Genomic DNA, 25,149 nt, shown 5'->3' with positions numbered 1-25,149 from the left:
ATCAAATCGGTGTAATGGCAATGTAGAACAGATATAGCCTAATCCATGTTCCGGTGTTTTAAAAAAATAAATCTTTTTTATGTATTCATTTAACCTATTTTGCTTCTGCTCTTATGATGATCACCTACTGCAGGTCAGAGCGCAGACACCTTTCTGTATAGCGGCAACAAGCACATCACTGATGCATGCGTAAAAATGCAGCCTCCATGTGAGCCCGTCGTGTTTCGGAGAAAGCCGGGTCTCGGTTATTTGACGTCACGGTGTCTGAGAGGAGGAACTTGAAATGTGCGACTAGACTAGCCGGGCATGGGAGGGAGGGAGGATGGGATGGGGAAGAGGGGCGTTGAGGGAAGGGGGTGAAAAGAAATGAAATCAAACGGACTGCAATGGGTGCGCTTGCGCAAAAGTTAGAAACAGATGTGAGTCAATATTCCTAAATATTGAGTTAAATAAATAGGATATAGTTGAAGGATATTTGGGGGTTGTGTATGTATACGTGTGTTGTGTGTGTGTGTGTGAGGGGATGGGGGGTTGAAACACCTTGTGAGGGTAACACTCTTCTGTTTTAGCTGAGATTAACTCCAATGGCAAGTAAAACAGTAAAGTCTCCGCTTTAAATTAGTGTTTCAAATAGCACAACGTTCATTTGTTGTTTTTTCTCTTTCATTTAAACGGATTTTGTTCACTAAAACACTGGATAAATGACACTGTATAATATTAGAGATTTCAGGCCTGTGCATGAGCTCTTGTTGTGATTCAGACTGATTATTTTCGCCGTTTAAATGCTTATTATGGCGTCCATTGATGTGAGTTAACTCCTTTGGTTGTTTTTATGAAGCGGTTCCTTGTTAATCGGGTAGTGGGAGACGCTGAGGCAGCGCCACTTTTGGCAACGTATCCCACTCCACTTTCACGGTCACACAGTGTCCTCAGTTGCCCGTCTTCCAGTCTGCACGTTAGGATTATTATAATGTGTAAGCGCTCATTAAAAAAAAACAAAACAAAAAAAAAAACTTTGCATGTGCAACTTTTGTAGCCATACACGAAAGACCCCCTCCCAGTCTAAGCCCCTACTCTCTGCCACGAAAAGTGATTCTCTAACTTCCACTTCCCAGTATTCACACACACACACACACACACACACACACACACACACACACACACACACACACACACACACACAGCCAAGATACTAAGATGGCGCCTTAATCAGTGTCAAGTTCAAGTGACTCCTACTAGTCTGATACAAACAGCATGGCAAACAGAGTGTCGGCTTTATGCGCATAGATGCAGGGAGCAGAACAACATCATGGTGATAATAATCAACGTCGCAGTCTGAAAGTCTCTTTTCATAATGTTTTTTTAATTTCAATCAAAATTTCCGTTCACATTTCTTCATAAATAGTTGGTAAAACAAATCAACCAACATACAGTAGCCTAAAAAGTACAAGGAACCTTTTGCCTCTGGTAGCTACAAAGGCTAACGCATAGGCCTGCTGTTGTAACATGGTTTGCCTCAATGTGGCACAGTGACACAGTTCATCAGTAAAACATTTTTGCTCTTCAGGAATAACTTGGAGTGTGACCCATTTCTCCCAGAAAGTGTTACAACATCACATTCTAGCTGTGTTTATACATCAGATATTTTTCTCTGACCTCTGGACATGGGGCAGAAAGGTGGCGGGAATAAGAAAAAGTACTTCTTTTAAATTAAGGTATAGAAAATAGCATATAAAACATATATTCCTTAAATTATTTAAATAAACTTATTTCATATATCACTGTCACGAGGTACTGTTTTTTTACATTTTATTTTAAAAGTAGTGCTGGTGGTCTGAAATTGTTCTCATATGAGTACAATATACTTTGTGTATGCATAATATTTAATTCTTGAGAATAGGTTACAATGCAATGCTGTAACTCTTTTTGCCACTGAACGTATTCTCCCCCCAACCCACATAGATCTAGAATTCCTTCCACTAAATTTTGTTAACACAAAAAATGCCATCTTGACAAGTTATTCACACAAAACAAGCAAATGTGTAATCAAACTGCTCTATATGCAACACCACAACAAATAACACGCTTAGTTTCACAGAAGAATTACATTTAAAACAATGCAAGCTGACAGACAAAAAACTTTTTTTATTTTTGAAGATACTGTGTTGTGACAGTTCCATTGTTGCCGATGCACACATTTAAACATACTTGCACAAAGACATTGCTGGAACTATAAAGATTGCCATACAGGCGCATATATTTGGGCGCTTGACCCGAATTTGAAAGACTCAAAATACTGTCACCTTGATTTGGAAATCATGAACTTTACACTCGTCTATAGGAAGAGTGCAATAGGCTGATGGGTTTATTTTTTTCAATACTGAGTTTATGCTACGAATTGACATCTATTTCTGATTCTATAAAAGTAAAATACACAAAAAAGTTGAAATTTAACCAAAAATAAAGATATCAACAGAACCGTTTTATAGCTTCTCAGCTCAACTGAACTCAGTTCTACAAAGTCAATGATTTACATGTCAATGGTCTCATAAACAAAATAAAAGTGACGGAAATATCTGCATTATATACTATAGACAAATCCATAATATTCATATAGATGATTTCTTCGATCCAAATAAGACACATGTAGGCCTATTGGTTAAAAAGAAAAGAAAAGAAAAAAAAACAAACAAACAAAAAAACAGAAGGATACAATCGCGATGTTGGAGCTTTAGAGTTTATCATTTGTTCAATGTTAAGCTGGTTATGACCAAAACTGTACAGTTCTTGTTAGAAAACATTTCCATAAATATCATTTAAGTTTCAGAACTTATACCCATAATTAAATTACAAATTGATAAATATGGCATCATGGATATGTATTTACAACGGTATTAACAAAAGGCAACGTTATATTCAACGGTAACAATCGTAACCTAATACCACATTTCTCCACCTGAAAACGGACGTTGACAACAGATTCGACCCCATCAAACAAGGAAATACATTCACGAGTATAATATTTATTTATGATTTTTTTTTTTCTGTGTTCAAGTTCATGACAAAGACTTTGGCACGTTTCTTAAGACTGTTTGAAGTTCCAACAATCAATTGAAGAGGCGACAACAGCGCGTCACCTTCATATAAAACAGCGTGAAATAATCTTCCTTTTTATTCTTTTTTTTAAATAAAAATTTGAGAAAATACATAAAATGAAAAATAAAACAATTTTTTCCTGAAATCTGTAAACTAAAAGATAAAAAAAACATTTATTTATACTGAGAAAGTATTACGTTTTTGTTTTATTCGTGATTGATTTGATTTCCTCAAAACTGCGGAATAAAAGTCAAATTTCGTGATCCTGAGAACGGACGTGGCCTGCTTGGTGCTGGCTTTTGCTCTCATCTCCTGTTGTTGTTGTCCCAAAATCCCATTTGTGTGTGTCTGACAGTGTTTGTGTGTGTGTGTGTGTGAGAGAGAGAGAGTGTGTGTGTGTGTGTGTTGGAGAGAGCGTGTGTGTATGTGTTTGTGTGTGTGTGTGAAGTGTGAACAGGAATAGTTTTTAAGGTTTTTTTTTTTTTAATCCTCATTTATCCTCAACCCCGTAGTCCACATTGAGAAGAGAGTTTGTTCTTCTGACTTCAAACGTACCATTCATTAAAGTTGGGTGCCAGTCCTTCGCTGTGACCAGACGTGTTTTGCACGGCTGACGGCGGTGTTTTTGTCGGGTCCTCGGTGGTGGCTGAAACCAGCACTGGCGGTGTGGACGACTCGTAACCGGAGCTTGCTGCTGGAGACGATTCAGATCCTTGAGACTCATGTACCTGCAAAAAAAAAAAAAAAAAAAGCAAGGGCGACATGAACAGTCAGTCGCTGACACTGAATCATACTATTCATTAATCCTCAATGTGCATTTAAAGTGGCTTGATAGAGGAGATTAAGTCTGGATTTAGGGCAACTTTAACAGCACAGCAAACTTCAAACAGGTACGGCATCTTTTGCACTGCAAAAAAAAGTACCCACATCAACATGCAGTTTGTGTTTATCTAAAAATGTAGTTTTCCTTAAAAGTAAATGGGTTTTTAAAAAAATATCAGTGGATGCATAACTATTTTTTTTCTTTGAAAGACGCTACTTTATTAAACAAAACAAAGAGGAAAATGTGAGTGTAGTATCAAAGAATGACTACAAGTGGAATACGCACAACCCACGTGTTACTATATTTCAGTTAAGTTAAACTAAGATTTTAAGTTCCCTTAATAGATTAAATGCATCTCAAATTGTGTTTTTTTGCAGTGTGACAGTGATATTGCAACTTAAAAAGTGCCTGAAGTTGTGATAGTCCCTGTCTGTGGGGGGTGGTGGAGTGTCTGTGCGTGTATGTGCGTGTGTGTGTGTGTATGTGTGTGTATGTGTGTGTTAATGTGTTTAAGGAGTAATGAAGACGTTAATTACCTTCATGTGTTTCCTGAGAGAGCTGGGGTGTGTGTATGACTTGTCGCACACTTTGCAGATGTATGGCTTGTCTGATGTGTGCACATGCATGTGCTTTTTCCTGTCGCTGCTGTTGGCGAAACGTCTGTCACAGCCATCAAATTCACACTTAAACGGCTTCTCACCTGCAGGATTAAACACACACACACATACGCACACACACAACCGTGAATTACTCCAATAGTCCACAAACAAACTCCCATTGTAACACCACCTGTAAACCCAGAAGCCCGGAGATGTAAATTGTCTGCAGACTGCAGCCTATTATATAACAGAGTAACCTACATTTTCGGGGAGACATGGATACAGCTCCACTACTACACGCTGCTCTGTCAGGCTTTATTTATTCAAGAGGCCTGCTCCTTCATGCTACTACTAGCCTGCACTGTGCGTCTGCTCTTATATAGTAAACACTGAATCAACAGGGCATTTTCTGCACTATGTAATGGGTGAACAAGGGCGAGAAATATAAACACGGGCAGAAAATGATTAATAGCAATTGTACATGACGCACATAAAGCATAGAGTGCTTAGTCTGCCTAAATAGCCTAACACAGCTAATAGAACCACACTTAAACTTTGACAAGTGAGTAAAGTGTCTATCGTTATACACAGTATAAGGAGTGAATACACACAACTCCTCTGCACAAAAGCTACACGTATTAATGAGACTTAACAACACACCAAAGTTGTTCGAGGGAACTACATCACATTTTTGTGCATTATTGAGCCACAGCTGATTTATCAGAGTGCTTAGAAAAAGAAAAAGAAAAAACAGCACAAACAACAATTTGAGAGCAACACTAAGAACTATTCAGCGTGTTAAATGTGGGACCAAGTTCTCAAATGGTTCTTGTAAACAACAAAAACATGCACCCACATTTTTGGAGCACTCTGAAACAATATCTAAGGCACAGCACTTCTATTCTGAATAGCTACGCGCTCTAAATGTTATTTTACGCACACCATTAGGCTACACCGTATTGTTGATGCCTACCTGTATGTGTTCTTTTGTGGATTTTCAAATTTTCCGATCTGGCGAATATTTTCCCACATCCGGGGAACGGGCATGGGAACGGTTTCTCGCCCGTGTGCACACGGATGTGGTTGACGAGTTTGTACTTGGCCTTAAAAGATTTCCCTTCTCTCGGGCAGTCCTCCCAGTAACAGATGTGGTTGCTCTGCTCGGGGCCGCCGACGTGCTCCATGGACACATGAGTGACCATCTCGTGCATGGTGCTGAAAGTCCTATCACAAGTCTTTTTGGGTCTGTTCATCTGGTTTTCGTCTATCCATTTGCAGGATAATTCTTGTTTTATCGGCTGCCTCATGTATCTAAAGAAGGCCCCTGGACCGTGGTGTGTCGGCACATTCATCCCCATGTTCATATTGATAGGATGGTTGTAGTTGTGGAGCTGAGCCCCGTAGGGGTCCGTCCGAGGGCTTGCGACCGGACGGTACGGATCAGGTCTTCCGAAAATGTCCCCGCGTAAGCCAAGATGCATTTGGCTGTTAACTACATGTCCACTCGGTGAAGTGTGGCTCACCCCCTGGTCGTGAAGTCCTGGAAACAACAGATGTCCGGGGTTATCGGTGATCCCGGGCGGCCCGTGGAGGCTCCCCGCCGAAGCTGCAAAGATCCCATGCTGGGCGCTCGGCGCTGTGGACTCTCCAACACTCCGGTTCCGGAAGAGAAAGTCCCGTGTTGAATTGAACGCTCCCCCACCGTACGAGCCCACCTGCCCGCCGTGAGAGTGTCCCAGCGCAGCTGCATATCCAGTGGCTTGCGGGGTGAAAGCTGATGTCTGGCTGGAGGCAATATCGTGAGCCACAGGGCTGATTTTGAATGCTGCGGAGTGGGAGGAATCGGTGAATGGATTCAGTCCCAGACTAGGGTCTCTGTTACCGATTTCGTGGTGCCGTGGTGTCCCGAAACCCCCCATTCCTAACGATGCAAACTGCGGACCGCTATCAAGAAGCATAGTCATGAGCTTGAAGCAAACTTAGGAGACGTGAAGAAAACAGAAAATAAATTTAAAATCCAGTTTAGCGGAGCGCGCAAGCTGCAGACGCCGCGCGGAGATTTACCACGTTTTTGCAAAAAAAAAATCCTGAAATAAAAAAAACAAACCAAGCCAAAACGGGGAAAAATCCTATGCGTAAAGAGTTGGGAGAAAAAAAACTCCCGTTGACTGCGATCCGTGAGAAAGAGGATCAAACTTCCCCCCCTTTCCAGGCGGATGATGTCCTTGGACTGATAAAGTCAATCACTCACTCCCAGAACATAAATGAACTCGGGAGGCAGTGCTACGACAGCCAATCAGCGCTCAGCTACCCCTCTGACACGTGACTTCGAAGGAGGGTGTTAATTGGCTAGATTTCTGGTGATTGGCACAGTTTGGTATTGAAGATGGCAGGTCGTCTCGATTGGGTTCATTTGATTGGCTCTTACAGGCATTATTTTGCAGGTATACAGAGCACTCTAGCGCAGATCTTATGTGTTATACGTGCGGCGCATGTCTCATGAAGCTATACGCGATTTACTCCACAAGAAACTCCACAACAGTTGTATAAATAAAATAAATAAATAGAATACGTACAGGCTGTAAAACTTGCTGCAGGTTTTTAATAACCAGATTCCGTCCAAAACTTAGAGGAACTTATAAAATTTTACAGAAACAATATTTCTGAACTTAATCTACAGCGTGAAATACGTTTATTTTGTCATTTTTAGTGGGTTAAAAAAACTTTTCAATACATTTGGAAAGAAAATATAACTTGTTAGAGGGCCTGCACGTTACTAATCTATCTATCTATCTATCTATCTATCTATCTATCTATCTATCTATCTATCTATCTATCTATCTATCTATATATATCAATATATCTATCTATATATTGATATATCTACAGATATTGACTTATCTGCGTTCTTTTTCTCTTTCATGTCACCAGTTTGGCTCTTATTAACTGAAAACTTGAATGTACTTGGCACAGTTCCAAAATGTGGCTTTCTTGAAGCCGCTTGAAAGGGGAGGGGGTATTTTTTTTTTTTTTTTTTTTTTTGCAAAGCTCTATAGGGTGTAAGACGGAGGAATAAAAGACAGAAAGAAAGATGGCAGTAATTGTAATATCCTGAGATTTTTTCGCTCAGCCAAAAAATTCGTGCCATTGAGCAAGTTTCACAGGGCTGCCGCTGACTCGCTGCAGGACACATAAAATCTGATCAAGTTCAGAGACGCGCTGAGTGCTTCAAGCGGCGCTTTTTAACTCCAAGCCTTTCACATCCTTCTCCCCCCCCCGCCCCCCCCCCCCCCCCCTCAATCTGTCCCAGGAAGGAGCTCACATTCTTTATTTTAGGGGATCTGGACTAAAAAAAAAAAATCTTCAAATCAGTCCTTCATTCTGCTTTCGCCCTCATCCTACCGCATTCACTCCCAGAACATTTCCTCGAGAAAGAGTTGTAGATTGAAAAGGTGAGTTTTCTTACTTATCTGTCGTCTTTCAGTGTGACTAAGAAGCTGATATGAGGTATGCCAGTGTGAAGTGCATGTTGTGGAAATGTGTAAATCTACAGTTTATTATATTTGGGCTCTGGAGGTTGCGTGGGATTTAGTTTTCTTGAAGTGAAGATAGCCTGTTTAGGCCTGTTACTCATATGGTAATTTAATTGTTGTGAGGACCTGCATACCTCTCTTTTTTATGGTCGTCGTGCACATTAGTACACTTGCGCTTTTTGTACATAACCTCAACAACTTATCTAGAAGCAAAACGACGAATGAGATTCCTTCCATCTCCCCCTTTCCTCCGTATGCTGCTCTCTCTCTCTCTCTCTCTCTCTCTCTCTCTCTCCCCCACCCTCTCTCTCTCTCTCTCTCTCTCTCTCTCTCTCTCTCACCACCAAGGCATAACCTCTAACAGTTTACTCCCCCCTTCACTCTCACACACACTCGTCTTCACACACATCTCACACAAGCGCGCGCACGCACACAAGCACACACTCACTCACGCACACACACGCACGCACACACCGTTAACGGAGTTTTCCTTTGCAGTTTTGCAGTATGAGATTTATGGCGACCTTTGTGAACCTCCACAAGTGACAAGCAGCCTGTTAAGGTTTTCCTATATTCCCTCCATATTTTATTGGCTCGTTGAAACGTGAAGGCTCAATAAGCCCCTTAAGGTTATGTGTGCCGTGTATTTGCAGCCATATTATCACTGTGAAATAATTAAGTAACATGGTTTAAATGAGTCACAAAGGTTTGTGAGCGACAGAGCAGCGTAGGCACTGAGCTCTTGCTGAGAAAAAGGGGGGGTGGAGGGCGGGGGGGCTGTCATCAGTTAGGCCTAATGTAAAGCAACTGTTGCATGATGAACAATCTTAAACTACTGCAGGTCTCTTCTGGTATAGTGATATTTATTGAATATTTATTTATTTAATTAATTCCTCAAATGTGAAATGAGACTGTGAAGGCTTCAAACACACATTTTCTAATTATTTGTGACGTGACAAAGCTAGGATATACTTAGAATTGCAAGAATATTAGTTTAATACAATTCTTGGGTTTTTTTTGTTGTTTTTTTAAAAAAAATCTGCCTTTGCCTTTTATGAAAGGAGCAGACTGCTTTAGAGCTTTAATAGTATTTTTACTGGACAATAGAAAATGGGGAAACTTAAGAAACAGAGGGAAAGACAGCTTTTATAGACCTCCTGTAAAGCTGCACTTTTGTTAACCGTTTGGCTCACTCAAACCAGCCATTTTCCCCCAGAAAATATTTTACACCAGTGCTCGAGCGTGCCGCCCTCCGCTATGACATTTTCACCACCTCTTTTTTTGACATTCCTATTTTATTTAATTCTGAAAATTTTTGATTAGTTGAATTTTCTTTTTTTATATTTAAATACAATGTGTTGTGTTTAGTTTAATCTCTAGAGATGTTCATTTTAATTGTAGAAAACTGCTGGGTAATATTTTCATATTTTCTTTAGCTCGAATGTCCAACACAGTTTGAAAAATTTTATGAGTAATTCAACGTAGGCGTAATGTAACGTCTGAAATATAGCAGGTTATTCTGTAGGAGTGCAATATGTATAATTTGATTATTTAGTTATCTCTGCTGGGATTACCTCATTGGGCGTTGGGATACCCCATTGGTTATAACATAATCTTCTCCTAACTGAGCATGCGCGTTACCTTTTAAAATATTACAATATTGTAGTGTGCATACCTCTGTGACAGTAGGCCTATGCTGAAGAGCAGAAAATAATCATCAGCCCTAATAGTAAACAACTGACATTTATACATTTATTATAACAAGACTTGTTAGAGTCAGCAGCTGTAACACTAAAGCTTATTTCACTGCATCTTTTTGAATAAATGATCTAGATGCATGATAATTATTTTCTTATCTCAACAAATTGGCCTGTAGCAGTCCAAATTTCAGGATTTTTTTTTTTTTTTAAAGCAAAGTTGAGTGATTTTTTTTTTTTTTTTTTCTTTTTTAAATCCATGTTGTCTGGCCTGTAGCCTACAACTATACTTGGCTGGCTCAGGCTGCTAGTGGTATAGACAAGTTTGTGGACTTGCAGTTAACTCAATAGTGACCAAACAAAAGTGAAATTCTGCAAAATCATAACCCAGTATTACCTCTATTTAGTAAATATCACTGTGTTTGAATGTGTTTTCCATATTTACCTTCTGAACAGACAGAAAAATGGTAAATGTATCCCAGCGGTGCAAATGAATAAATGAATGCTACAGTCATTTACTGTTTTGCTGAAATGTACATTGTGTTGAATGAACTTGCAGGTTTTTGCTGTGGTTTAATGTGGTATATCCCAACTCTCAGACCGTGCTTTTACACAAATTTTTAAAACTGAGACTTAATTGTTGTTTTCTGTATGCTGCATGGGGTGCATTTTCCACAACATTTTCTTTGGAGCCTTCAACAGGATAAGGTTCAGGTTCTGGTTTGCATTCATATTTGAATCCAGCAGACACAGCAGATTTCATACATCATCTGAATAATATAAGTTACCATTTTGACTCACATTGGTCTCAGTTACAGTACGACTGTTTACTAAATACAATCAACATTCACATCCTCCCATTTTTCACAATGCTCAGTGTTTTGCCAAAGCAAATATTTACATCATGCATTGTATTTTCAAATATATGTAGCCTGCAAGTGTCAAATGTTGTTTTATATTTTTGTGCAAGTGTAGCAGCTGATGATTACTCAGGTTTTGTCACCATAGATACTAGAGCTTTACATGACGAATGACAATTTCACTGTGTTTGTAATTTGTAATTTCACAATGTAATGCTTCACTGTATTACATCGCTATCGGGTATATTTTTGTGCTGCGGATGTGTTTGTTTTCTTTTGTCAGTCATTGGAGAAACACAGATTCAGAAGTGTTTCGTTATTCTGCATTTGCTTCATGGTATTCAACACAAGTTAACACTTGCATATAGCACAAGAGCTGCACAAATCATTATCTATATTTCATAGATTATATGGTCAGCTGGCTCTTGAGTGACTGCTATTTGGTGTTTGCCTTCATATGGCTGATGGAGAGGACTAATTGACTTCTTGCTGTGATTTACTGGAGCATCTGTCTGCAAATGGACTCATCCCAAACCTGTTAATTCATCTAAATTTCATAAAGTCATGGCAAGACTGTGCACTGCCATCCCTCATCAGTAATATTGCAGCACACACCACACTGATGCATGCAGTTGTTTAAATACACACACACACATGAGGCATCCTTGTTAGTACCACATACTGTAGATGAACACAGTTACTTTATGTTTGTCTGCCACACACGCATTTGGATACATGATGAAATTATTTTATTATCTTTTTTATTTATCTTTATTTTCCCACAATATTTTTTGTTACATTCACTTGAATCACCGAGGAGTATAGTTAGTGATTCTTATTCATATATACATATTTACATGTCGATTCTTATTTATGTGTACACATTTGTTTATCGCCTTTCTGTGAATATTTTCCCAACAAGTTCTTTAACGTTATTTTAAAAGAATTTTTTCTCATCGCCATCGCCGGCTAAATATTGAAAATTTGCAGAATTTTCAGTCCAGTCTATAAAATGGCGTTAAAACTGTGGTTTTTGTGCTGGGAGCTGATTCATTTCATTTCTGCGTAGCATCTTTGTCTTTCATTTGGTCCATATTTACTGTATTGGGAGTGACTTGGACCTTATGGATGTAAAGAGTATTCCCTGACATGAATGTTTTGATGGTTGGGAGTGATATTTTGAATGCAACAGTCACTAGGATTTTGTCTGGCCTGTCAACCAAACCAACACAAATGGATGTATAAAGCTGGAGGGTTGGGGGGGGGGGATTGTAGATGTCAAAAAACAAAAATTTGTTATGATGGAGATATTTAGACTGGAACCGTGTATACATTCATGTGTAGTTAAAGTTAAAATGCTACGTTGCTACAGATTTCTGATACTTTGTCCAATTCAAAGAATAAATCTGGAAAGATGTTAAAGTAACATGACAAAGTCCCAAACAAAATAGCAAATAATTGCAGTACACACGTCTTTTCCATTACTGTGATACAGTAATCATATTGTATGTTGCTGTGAAGCTAAACTTATCACTCCAAGTGAAATTCAATAAAATTAAAGTTTTGTTAAACTTATCTGGCAAATTTTAAACACACTGATTTACTCATTAAATTCTTACCCTCACATTACTAGACTTACAAACTGTATTACAGAGAAATTAATAGACTTGTAATTTATGGAAAAGTGCTTATTAGGCTAAACTCTAATTAAGTTATGAACACTTTAGAAGTAATTTGAACATTTAGGCAAATTTAGATGTTATGAGTATTTAAATAATGTTATTCTTAAAACAGTATATTACAATGAAAGGCCCATATAACGCACACTTCACTGGCTATTAGCCTCATTTATTGAAAGATGAGCCTAAACAGACTCATATAATCGTATTGTAATAAATCACAAATGTGGAGTTTTTCTAGATAGGTCTTGTTTAGCCTTTTTTTTTTTCTTTCTTTTTTCTTTTTTGCTTCAAATGAAGACCTGGATTGATTTAGGGCGCAGGTCTGTCAGCCCTTTTATGCTATCTGAATGACAGATTGGAGACTTTCGGTTTATTGGCCTTCAACCCTCAATCATTTTCGGAAATGCATCGGGTTAAAGGTTGACAAACATGAGCGTCCATTACAATCATGACTGAATTAGGCCAGTCCTGGGCCTGTCTACTATTTTGCGGCACTTAATATCAAGTGGGCCCCCTTGCTTTGTCTCTGACTAGGATCTACTGCAGGTGACGTCAGCATAACAATGTAGAAAGGGTTTTTTTTCTTTTCTTTCTTTTTTTTTTTTTTTTTACAGAAAAAGTTGAAAATTCCGCCATTAGCTACAATCTTAAAGGGTTTTCACCTTAAACCTATAAGCTGCAGCCCGGAGCCCATGCCACTTCACTTAGATTTAAATTAAAAGCAACAGATAAAGGAATTTGGCTAAAGTGGTCTAGGTAGCGTTGATAGAATCAGGGCCACGTACGTCAAAGCGAGGAAACGTGCAGAAATATGTGGTGCACAGAGGAGCATGGAGAGCTTGGAGCTGCTGTCCTCACAGTACCCCAAAGTAAGAAAGTTTATCAACAGTGCAGCTTAACCTCTGCCTAACTGCGCTAGCTGCAAGATGAATGATTATTAAATTATTTTAATGAGAAGGGTTTTGTGTACAGAATAGTTTACATGGTCTGCACAATCCGACTTTGGACTTAAACGTACAATAGTGCACCCTGTTCTGTAGTATTCCCCAGTTACACTGCTGGAAAATGTCCTCATGAAATAACTTTTTTTTTTTTTTTTTTTTTTTTTTTTTTTTTTTTTTTTACATTAAAGATATTTGAGCGGCCCGGTGCATCGTGTAGAACTACTGTAGTACTTGTTGCTTTAGTTTAGCAAAGTTGTATTTTTCTATAACATGAGGACAACAAAGTCATTTATGTGCCTTCATGAAAATGTATTAAAGTAAAAATGTAATGTAGAGATACTCCTACCTCCACCAGAGCATATGTTTTATTAAATAAAACATGCTGCCTTCAACTCTGTGATCATAAAAGCTTGTGGCTCACAAGGTCATTACTGATGTTTTTAATAATTTCAAATAGCTGGTTTAATTGTTAGAATGAGTTTTCTGTAACTTTCAATGTTTTCAAAACTGGCACTCCACTCAAAACGCGAGTCTTGACAGTAATTGGTCTGGACACGCAGTGGTCAGCCTCTCTGTTATTCTTGCAGGGCAGGAGTGGGACATTTGCTCTGGCAAGATTTCCAGTGAAATAAAAGATGTGGGATCGGGCTGTGAATGCCTTGTGTTTTGCTCATGTCTGCATTTAATCACTTGACTTTTATCAGATGATTAGTATTAAACGTTAACCTGTAGTTTTTTTTTTCCACACGTAGAGATTTAGAGAAGGGGTCTTATAAGGAGCCTGAAGTTAAAGAGGCAGCAATATTTGGGAGTATCGCGGCACATTTCAAAGCATTTTCTCTGCGATATTTGAAAACGGAGTCGTGCAGTGAACGCCTGCGTGTCCCTTTTAAAACAAACCCAGCGCCTGTCAATCACAGCGCATTCCAACCAATCCCAAAGCTCCCTTTTTAAAAGCAGGTTTGCCTGCTGTGCTTTTATATTGCACCATGGCCTGTTTCGAAGCATTTTTACTACCACGGTTATTGCCACAAATCAAGAGGGCAAAGTGAACGGCATGGGACTCACACCAACTTTAACGAAATTGAGTCTGGTTCCTACTTCTGCGAAGTTTACGGCCAAGAATTTCACATGCAGATGATATACAACACGGAAAATGGAAACAGAATTTCTAGGTGCATCCTGAGTGCCGAATTGGTTTATTTTGCAAACGCATAGCCAAACTCACAACAAAACATGACAAGCCTTTCGAGGTTTAGTGGCTGCCCTCTCTCTTGCGTCAACCCCGGGGAGAGCAATACTGAACCCAGCGTGGTGCTGCCACCTTTGGCAGGAGAGCACATGGGACACCCCACTGGCAGTTCCTTAAAACTCTGCCCCTCGCACAATTTGCGAGACTACCCCGAGACGAGGTCCAGTGCATATGTTGACCATTCGGTTCCCAATTTTTCAGACTCTGGATACCCCAGCAGCCACCGGTTAGAGCACAGCCCAAGGGGCATTATCATTGGAGCCAATCTTACTGGAGCCGGCATGCCACCCGTCACTGATCAACTGGCATCAAGAGCTAACCAACATGGCGGGATTGGAAGGTATCGTGACTTTCCCGGCTGCAGAGATAACAGAAGCCATGCTTTTTTCACAAGTTATCAGGAGCAGGCCCATGGCTCCAGCGACGCTACTCGAGATCTCGGCAGCCAGATGATGCTGGGTCTACCTGGCGACCTCCTCACCCGGACTCACCCTTATGGCCAAACTATCAGCCCCAAGGGAAACAGCCAGCAACTTGTCACCCAATTCCTGGGTCTGTACAAGCCCCTGAACATGGCAATTCAGCGTGGAGGAGGCGACGCTTTCCTCAGGTGCTCAAAACAAACAGTGAAGCATGAGTTGGTGTGCAAGTGGAGTGACGGCCAAGAGGGGGCTGGGAAGCTGCCTTGCTCCAGAGCCTTCGGGACCATGTATGAACTTGTCACCCATGTGACAGTGGAGCATGTCGGAGGACCAGAGCACTCTGAATATGTGTGTCACTGGGAGAATTGTGCGAGGGACAGGAAGCCTTTCAAAGCCAAATACAAGCTGGTGAACCACGTCAGAGTCCACACAGGGGAAAAGCCCTTTCCCTGCCCCTTTCACGGCTGTGAGAAAGTTTTTGCAAGATCAGAAAATCTAAAGATCCACAAGAGGACTCACACAGGTTAGTTAATAACCCTAACAAAATGTACAATTTAAAAATACCATAATAATAACATCAACAACACATTTTGATCGGTGACATTTTAATTAAAATGTGGTCAGTTTTTTCAACTTCACAAAAACTTTCATTCATATTTATCAGTTTTGCACTGTTTGTTTGTGTGATCATATTTTTTATTTTTCATTATTTAATTGATTATGGGTGTTTCTAAATTCTGCATTATTCTTTTTATTTTTGTTATTCTTATTGTTGTTGTTGTTGTCGTTGGTTTTTGGTGCTGGTATTATTTAGGCCTCCATTTTTAAAAAAAAATGTTGTAATGCAAAGCTTCTCGCGCTGCTTCTTGCCCTTTCTTTTAGTGCTGCTGCCTGGTTTTACAAGAAAAAAAGGATATAAAGGCTCCTTGCAGGAAACACAGACGAGTAGTAGTAAGACCGCTGCAAAAGAGTGTAGTCTGCGGGCCTAGTGGTTTGGGTGCCTCTCCCACTTCATTCAGTGAAATTATTAAATAAATGCCGGGACACCGGAGAGCTGTGACGTAGCCGTTACGCTGTCTCTACCTCCCAGGGACTCATATCATGTGCACAGGAACAGTAGTACAGCACAGCACACAGTGGTGTAGGAGGAAATTTAATGGTGGGTAAACGGATGACCTCAGTCAATACAAGGAAATAATTATCAATGTAAACATGATGAGGCCTATTTGGAAAAGACAATTCATTTATGGCCTTCTCCTCGTTAAATATCTATCACTTTGATCGGCCTGTCACTTGTCATGGAGTGGTGTGAAATTATGTCATGAAATTGTATTTCATTTTCAGTTTCTTTGGGCTTTCCCTACTGCGTCCCTGACATGAGCACATCATCTATATTATTTATAAAGATTTACTGCGCAATATGATTTCATTCTTATTCTCACTGACATCAGTGATTGTGGTAGAAACGTGATCTCACAAGGTGTATTTTTACTGATATGTGGAATTTCAAATTGCAAATATAATTAACAAATAAAGTGAATAGCCATCAGAAAAAAGAGAGGCTTGAGGGGGAAAATAGGCTTTTTATTAAGCATCTCCTTTTACTTCTGGTGTGAATATAATGAAAGCAAAGAGACAGAAAAGGGACGCTTAATGATATGTTATTACACAACTGCACATGCGCAGTGAATTGTTAATTAGACATTTTATGTCAGAAAATATATTAGGTATTTTTTAAATCAAAAACCCAGACATCTATTAACTCAGACCTATAAAATGATAATTTAACAGACACTATTAAACTTTTATTTATGAGTCCAGCTCCTGATTGTCTGCCCCATCACTATGTGTGCAGGAAGGACAGCTCGCAGCTGTAGGCAATTTTGTGCAAAATGGTCAATTAGCGTCTTGATAGCAATGATTCATTCTATGCACTGCAGTTAAACATATCTTTGCATTTGGCCTAGCAGGTTTATAAGCTACTTACAACTCCAGCCTTGTTGATTTAGTCCGCAGCCTCACAGCCTCACTTGTTGCGATCAGGACCGCACTAAAGTTTTCTCAACTAGTTTGGACTCTGTATTTTAAGAAGTCGTAGCCAGTTTTTGCACATTTTAAATAATTTATTGCAAATCATTACAGAATTGTGGCATCATTAATGAAGGCTGATGTGGCCTGGAAAGCGGCTCACTGATCAAGGTGATCTGAAGATCTGATAGTGATTTCACAGTGTGGACAGTAGAGTCTGGATGTGCATATATTTGATTTTAAAGGTCACCTTTTAAATAAAATGGTTAGATATGGAGTGCACTCAGTTGACATATGCCATAAGTTGTAACTTATGTGGCAAAGGATAGCATGCACGGGCTTTAAAGCATATTCGTAACTCGCCGTCATTTCTTTTTTTCTGCACGTTTAGGTGAAAAACCTTTTAAATGTGAGTTCGAGGGCTGCAACCGGAGGTTTGCGAACAGCAGCGACAGAAAGAAGCATTCTCACGTGCACTCCAGTGATAAACCCTACATGTGCAAGGTCAGGGGCTGCGACAAGTGTTACACCCACCCAAGCTCCCTGCGAAAGCATATGAAGCTCCACTGCAACAAGGCCCACGTAGCCAAAAGCGGCGACGCGCGTCCTGGTGACGGGGGTCACATTGCGGAGACCAGGTCAACCCGAGTCCCGGATGGAGGCCCGATCAGCCCCCCTCAACCCCCCACCTCAACCCAAGAAGTCCCCCTGTCCCCAGAGAGTCGAGACGAGTCGACCCCGAGGTCACGTTTCCATCACACGTTTGACAGCAGTTTGGACTACTCCCCACACAGGTCACAGCCCCTCTTGGACCCTTTGTTACTACAGAGAGGCAGCTACAGGTCCCAGTCCTCCCAGTACCCCTGTGGCCAGACAGGTCACACTTTTGCCCAGAGCTCGAGGACTTTCCCCTCCACCTCTCCGTTTCAGAAAAGTATTGTGAATGGATGGTACACATGCCACAGCGGCGTGGACTCTTTCCCACCAAAGCAGTGTAATAACATTCCGTCTCTCTGAGTTCCTGTTGGGACCCAATTTTTTTGGGCCTATATTTTCATGTTATAGCCTAAGCTGTATCTCTATTACTATCTGTATGTTTGTGAATGTTGTATGAAATATTTAGTAACACGTCCTGAGTCATCCTATTGAAATTTTGCATTGCGAAATGTGGCGAGCTTTATCTGTTGTCGTGAGGCCTGTTCGGTCGGGTTTGGCTCGTAGCTGCATCTCCCCACAGTGGGTTATAGGAACTTTTTACAAAGTGTATATGCCTAATTGTTCGCCGTGTTGCATAACTATTAAAGATATCTATCTTAAGAGACAAAAAATGACAAAGGATTTTATGGAAATCTGCGTGTTTGGTCCTCTGAACTTATAGGCTATTACTGGAAAGTAAGTCTTGCTGAATGTAGCCCTACGTATAGGGGTCTTTGTTGAATGTAAATTAGGTGTAATGTATGTCGGGGAAGTATAGAAACATTATTCATGTCTTTATGTATTTCGCAAGATGAAATAAATATCTGAAATATCTTTTCTCAAGTTTAATTTTGAGCCCTAACAAGCCTGCGTGATGGGCCTGAAGCACGATTTGTCTGTAATTAAAATACTGCGAGGCTCAGTAGGTTTTTTTCCCCTAAGTTCCACTTTTCGCCCCCTTTTCATTACACATTCGTATTCCTGTTTGTATTATATGTATATTTCACATTTCTGTGCAAAGTAAGACCAGTGTGAGCATAAACCACAGTGTTCGTGATACTATTAAAAACGTTTAATTAGCATAGGCCTACAGTTCTGTACATAAGGCTACTGTATAATTAATTATGTATTCTATATTTTATTAAAGTGTCTATATTCTCTTTGATCAGGCGTGTGTGGTTAAACCCAATCAATGCATTTTCATAGTGAACTCATAAACTTTTTTTTTCCTTTTTATAATTTCCAGTAGCCCAAGCCATATTTGCAGGTTTGTGCAGTGGCCTGGATACGCAGGACATCCTCACATCCAGCGGCCTACAGTATTTCCTGTGTTTTTAGTCCTGTGTCAGTTATTAGCCAGGCCTTAATGCATAGAACTGACTTGACTGAGGTAAATATCCTGTGAGTGTACAGTGACATTGCAGACCGGCTAAAATCTAGTGGTTATGTTTATCAGTCAGCATATTTTCTGCCAAATAGCGCTAGCTTTTCAATCAAATTTAAGTTCAGTTTACTGCGCCATGGATGCGTGCGTTTTTGGAGTCCAGGTGTATTTACCGCAATAATGGCCGAGGTCACGCACAAATGTGTTTCTTTCAAGAAGGCACGTCCTCCATATTGCCTTTGGCTTCCACTTCAAGGCCACTTTGCTGATTTTATATCCAATTAATCAATTTTATTTTCGATTTCTGTCTCTCCCTCTTTCCGTATCCCTCTTTCTCTCTCTCTTTGACACACACACACACACACACACACTACACACACACATATATATACACACATACACTACACACACACACACACACACACACACACACAAATATAACCCTGTAGCCCTACAATATTATATTGTCCAAGTACTAATAACTAAACTGTCCATTCATCATTATTTATTCATAAAATTGAGTCCATTAAGGTTTTTACATTCATAAAATTTGTGTTCCTCACTTTGAGTCTGAATTAATAACTTTACTGGATTTTACTATTCAAAATCACAATATCTCTCAGATATGTGTTGTTCTGTTTCATTTGGCTTGTGATAAAAGTTGAAAAAGTTGGGGAAAAAAGCAAGAGGAGCAAGTTTTCTTTTTTTATGCACACACTGGTGGTAGTAAAATGTTTGCTTCACTTCATCCAAGTTATGATTTTCCTGACATATTTGTTAATGTCTGCTTGTTTTTTGTACGTTTTGGAATGTAAATTTCAACAACCAAAAAAAAAACAAAAACAAAAAAAACCTAAAACAAAACAAAACAAAAAAACCCCGCCTCATTATTTTAGAAAAATATGCTGAGAAGATTTCTGTTTGAAGCTTTCTCGGCAAAGCTTGAATTCAGTGCCACTGCTAGTACTGGTGCAGAATCTAAATTCATCTCAGAATAGTTATTTTTGTCATATAGCTCATTCTTAGTTTACCTTGTTTCCTCTGTTAAACATTACACTTCCCAGTAAAAAGCATTCCTACTTCAAATGGAGAGTGGTTGGAAACCGAGGGACGAGGTTGAAGTACAGTTAGGACATTTAATGGTGTGTAAAAATGATGTACACAGTAAGTGTCTGTCCTTGCCCTGCTTAGCAAAGTACTGCAACAGCTTGATTATCGTGGAGGTCAGATAGGTCACAATTATGATGAATAAGGTAATGAAAATCAAACCTCTGCTCCACTGCCAGTAGCAAAGCTTTATACTTTGTACCTGTATGTCTGGATGTCAGCATTTTATACCATTAAACATGCGATTGATGACTGTCATTATATACACTCATTTGCTTCACACATATCAAAAGGAAATCAGGTCAAAAGTGCAATAATTTTACATTTCTTTGAAATATATGCTTACAGTGATCTGACAGCAAACTAGCTGTAAAAAAAGATTTTTTTCAAGTGAGAGGATTTAGTAGAGGGGTAGTTGTCAGGGTTGCCACAAAAATACATGGGGTGAATGCACCAAAACTGTATTAGAATATGTTTTCCTTGCAGTGTCTATATTAAGGCACTTTAGGTTCATTAAAAGTTCAGAGGACTTGTTACAACGTTGTAATTTGGGTGCCTATTATGACCATCTACATTACAACTCTTTGTAAGACGAAAGTGGCATATAGGCCACTCATTATTTTTGTTGCAAGATTTGCCATTCTATATAAAAATGTAAGATATGTAAAGTACACAAAACTGTTTTCATATTTCTACGAGCAACATGCAAAGTAAGTACCTAAATTTTTAGGTGCTCGCGCTATAATTGTTCTCGAGATGCTACAAAGATATCATGAACTTGTTTACGCGTTCGAAGTTGCTGTGTGCTGGTTAAAAGTGTATGTTGCACATGATGATACTCATGGGGATACATCTTTAGGGAGAGTCAGATATTTTTGATGATGTGTTTTGCAAATCCCCCATGAGTTTGACTGCAGTTAATTTTTGTTTCTAGCTTTTCGTGAGGCATCTTTCTGAAAATCATCTACAAGTTTCCGTATCTGTATTTCAATTTTGAAGTTTGTTTGACCTGCAAAACACAGCTTTTTTTTAAGTGTTTATTCAGCTAATGATTATTGAATGTGCACCTGGGTAAGTACTGCCGCATCAATACTACCGAAGCTGACAAGGAGAATCATTTTTAATGTAGTTAAAGGTTTTGTGATGATACGGTGCGAGATAGATCTTTTAAAGTTGCTGATAAATTGCAAAATGCTTCTTTCTTCAAGTAAATTGAGGTAAACTGGGTTGGCTTTGATCAGTGTTCTTAAATGATATGATGACAGAAATTTATGAGCTCACATTCTCTTATGTTGTAACTTTATCAATAGCTTGCGTTAAATGCTTTTGGTGATACACTGCTCAGTTTTTTTGAGTAATCTCAAGATATTTTGTATTTCTATTTTTAAGCTCATTTTATAAACCCCAGAAGTTGCCACATGCTGCTTAGTTCACCTCATAGTAATTCTCCAGTAAATCTCTCCACAGAAAACACAATATAGGTTATCAAACATTATTTTGTGTTCAAAAAAGCCTTTGTATTTGTATGAGGAAAACTGTTGTTTGTTTTGTGAGGACGTGTAAAGCCGAAAGGCAGAAAACGAAACCGTGATTTTCTCTGACTACAGTATGTAGCCTTTTGATCAAGCTGTGGTAATATTCCATAATCATTGAACCCTGCCACACCCTTCCCCCCAGTAATCACAACTGATTAGACCTTCGCTTCCCAGTTTGCCACTTGTCGACCGCCATCTTTACTCTTGCGCTCTCTGCCTAGCAACAAGCGGCAGGCGCCATTTTGGACAGGGTGTACAGGGTATACATCAATTTAATGTAAATAAATCCATTTCACCTGGGGATCCATTGAATTGCCATTTTGCACCCCTGGGTTGCTGTTATGCCATACTTGGGTTGAGCCCCAGCTGCGTACCAGGAGGAGGGCTGCTTTGTCACTCCAGGTCTTTGGTTTTATGCATCATCATAACCATGACATCTTGCATAACTTACACTGTGCGAGTTCCTTACCTTTTCCAAGTATGGTTTAAGCACTCGGCTCGGGCTGGAGAGGCTGCGTCAGCATTGACTCTGACTGGCATTAGTGACGAGACTGACCAAGTGTTATTTTAATTGGATCTCTGGCTTTTCCCCCCATCCTCCCCAGGTCAAGCCAGCGGTGCTGTTGCTCCCCAACTTGCTTTCTTTTCATCCACCCCTCTGTGCTCCCTCCCCTTCTTTGCCAGGTCCTCTTGTTCCTCTGTCTCATCTATCTCTATCCCTGCAGCTCCTGGCTATCTTCACCCTCTATGGCTCCTTTATGATGGCCCCCTAATCTCTGCCATTGTGGTTCCATGGTAAGTAGGTGTCCTCCGCCAGATTCTCCCCCAAACATGCATGGAACTTGACTCATATATCTGCTTTTCTCAGTATACTGTCCCTCTCTCCATGGAAAATTGCAACCCCGCATGGCAAACTGGATGCAGCTGCACCACTGCTTTAATTTGGAGCATGGTGGTTTCTGAAGGGTTTTGCATCCAGGCAACTCTGATGCTAACAATGCATAATGAGGGCAATTGTAACAACTGTAACAAAGGATTGATTCTAAGGTAAATAAAATATTGAATAGTATATAATACAGCTCAATCAATAAGATGAAACAGTGAAGGGAAATGAATATATAGCTCACTTGTTCTTTTCTGACAACATTAGTACGGTAATCTGTTTCATCTGTCTTAATATGACAGTTTGACAATTAATACGCTTTTAAAAACGCACCGTCAGAAGCGGGGCTCTTGTGCAATCATTACAATGTAATTATTACAGCTATATGCACGTGTAAAGTGTGTTTACAAACCATAAAATGGTGAGTAGTAATGGTGAGTCCCAGCGCTGTGCTCTTATGATTTAACCAGACTGATCCTTCAGATTTCTTTCTCATTTTCATCTGCACTGCAGTTTTCTGATTTCAGCGGTGCCAGCCCCCTGTGTAGTCCAGCCTGTACCAGGGCTTATTAAACTAGGCTCCTATTCACTCTTTCCAACGGTCACTCCACTGTCAACTTAAGCTGAAACCCCTCGAACACTCAGATCTCCGACTATTGTTGCAGAATTCTCCAAAAACTAAGTATTGCAGAACAGCCGATATGCAGTGGGACAAGGACATAGGCCCCGCCTATCCTCATATCTAATGCATATTTGTCTTTTGATGCATTGCAATTTACCCTTGTGGATGGTTCTTAAAAGATGTCTTTTTTCCCCTTTTTTTCATTTATTATCCATGCCTTACATAACGGATATTTTGACAGTTTCTGATGAGCCAGTTCCTGAGAAATCATAAAGACTTTAATGGAGCTCATCTGCGCAGGAGGTGTCCATATGACTGGCAATGATTATTTCATATATAGAATAAACAACAAACTGAAAGCAAAAGTTTTTAGATATGGCGATATTTGTTGTGGCCTGTCGCAAGGCAAAAGAAAAATAGATAATATTTTAAAAGTTCTTCATCTTTCAAAATTGATACTTCCAAGGTTTTTTCTGAGTTGGGAGTAGGTTGTATGAGGTGAACAGACCTTTGAAGATCTTTCAGCTCCTGCAAGCTCCAGGCCTATGAGATGCAATGCCATCCTTTTAAGGGAATGACCATAACTTTGGTCCCCTTGCTTCTAATCCCTCCTGTAGACCCTTGTCATCAGAGATCAACCAGGTTGAGCCTTAATGTCCTCCACTCTCTGGCAAGGGCAGCTGGTTGCTTTCATGTATGTGAAGAGCCAGATGAATATGCTTAAATCTGCACATTGGAGCAAAAATTGATGCCTTTATCTTCATCTGTGCCTCTTAACTGTTCAACAGTATATGATCTTTGAGAAATTATCAGTTACATTTTAATGTCTCTGCTTAATTATTCGCATTTTACAGAATGGATTTGAAGTGTTTGTTAGAAAATATTAAAAAGGCTTTGATCATCACGCCTAAAGAGCACAATGCCTTAGATTTGACAAAAATATCGCAAAGAGATCCTAAGTGCCTGTTGTCTTTGCTGTCTCTCAAAACTATCACATTTCATTAGCAACAATTTGGTTGTGTTGTGAGATACAGCATTTGAATACATGTTGTATGATTTCTCAAATCTCTGCTGTTTGAGGTTGAACTTAAAAAAAAAAAGGATCACATTGATCACGGTCCAGGCTGTTTCAAAGCAGTGAGTAATCGCAAGTGTTTAATTTTATCTGTTGCAGTATGCATTGCAAGGCGGCTGTGTAATCAAGCCTGTGAACTCGACATCTGAAGGAAGGATTCTGTTTCTGATCACATCCCCACTGAAGTCCATCCATTCGCTGAACATAGATGTGTTGATGTGCTCAGGCTTGCACTCCTTGGTATGTGGCCGCCAGATTAATGTGTACTTGACATGATTCTGTATGTGGTTTTCAGCTGATGTCTAGTGTTTATAGCAGTACTGTGGCCCCACGGGGCCACATTTTAGGAGGCTGTAAGTGAGGAACTCATGGCGATCTCGCTGTTAACCTTCAGCGTTACAAGAACACCCCAGGGCCTAACTCTACAATGATGGATGTAGGGTGGCGGGGGTTAGGGGGCCCCCACACAGAACTCAGGAATTCCCCTTGGGCCTTTTCAATTACAGTTAGACCAAGCTTTGCGCTGTGATGATATGTTGCTTTAGGGCTGTGACATTAATGGAAGGGACAAATGTGATTTGGTGTGTTGTTGACCCTAAAGAGCATGACACAGACACAGACAGACACACTAATGGCACGAAAGCAATAGTAAGAAATGCAAGGTATCCTATTGTTGCTTTATTATTTACAGTCATCGAATGAATAATCCAGACAGACCACTGTGACATCTAGATCCTTCTGAAGTTTAAGAAGTATTGATGGAAATAGTTTATCATTAGCCACAGGCTAAAGGGAGCACAAGGGGCATGAGAGAGAGTAATTAGCCACTAGTGCAGCTTTGAGGAGCCCAGGTAACGGATTTAAGAGTGGCAAAGGGAAAGTGATGGACTGTCCCTTCATCTTTTTGATGA

The 25,149-nt window shown here is 39.8% G+C and overlaps 2 protein-coding genes and 1 long non-coding RNA gene across 13 annotated transcripts in view; 2 read left to right on the top strand and 1 right to left on the bottom strand.

The window, feature by feature from the left end:
• The window catches only part of LOC122990380, a 68,687-nt gene that overhangs the window by 27,783 nt on the left and 15,755 nt on the right, over nt 1-25,149 (top strand). For 8 of the 11 annotated variants that reach the window (XR_006405337.1, XR_006405333.1, XR_006405338.1 and 5 more), the window contains exon 3: nt 24,338-24,478. This is a non-coding gene — a long non-coding RNA (uncharacterized LOC122990380). Of the gene's footprint in view, nt 1-22,342; nt 22,454-22,526; nt 22,706-24,337; nt 24,479-25,149 lie in introns of all 11 variants that reach the window. The other 3 variants (XR_006405343.1, XR_006405339.1, XR_006405335.1) reach the window with 3 other exon arrangements.
• zic3 (zic family member 3 heterotaxy 1 (odd-paired homolog, Drosophila)) lies at nt 3,513-6,799 on the bottom strand. The gene is made up of 3 exons (XM_044363726.1): nt 5,492-6,799; nt 4,456-4,619; nt 3,513-3,824 (listed from the first exon to the last, which is right to left on the bottom strand). The coding sequence occupies exons 1-3, from the start codon at nt 6,480-6,482 to the stop codon at nt 3,642-3,644; spliced, it is 1,338 nt and encodes a 445-aa protein (XP_044219661.1). The 5' UTR covers nt 6,483-6,799; the 3' UTR covers nt 3,513-3,641.
• zic6 (zic family member 6) lies at nt 14,235-18,466 on the top strand. The gene is made up of 2 exons (XM_044363725.1): nt 14,235-15,431; nt 17,328-18,466. Exons 1-2 carry the CDS (start codon nt 14,471-14,473, stop codon nt 17,951-17,953), a joined length of 1,587 nt encoding a protein of 528 aa, XP_044219660.1. The 5' UTR covers nt 14,235-14,470; the 3' UTR covers nt 17,954-18,466.

Source organism: Thunnus albacares, chromosome 10 (genome assembly GCF_914725855.1).
Source record: "Thunnus albacares chromosome 10, fThuAlb1.1, whole genome shotgun sequence".
NCBI classification, from domain to species: domain Eukaryota; kingdom Metazoa; phylum Chordata; class Actinopteri; order Scombriformes; family Scombridae; genus Thunnus; species Thunnus albacares.
The sequence above is the reverse complement of the archived record's forward strand: the minus strand, read 5'-3'. Positions and strand labels throughout refer to the sequence as shown.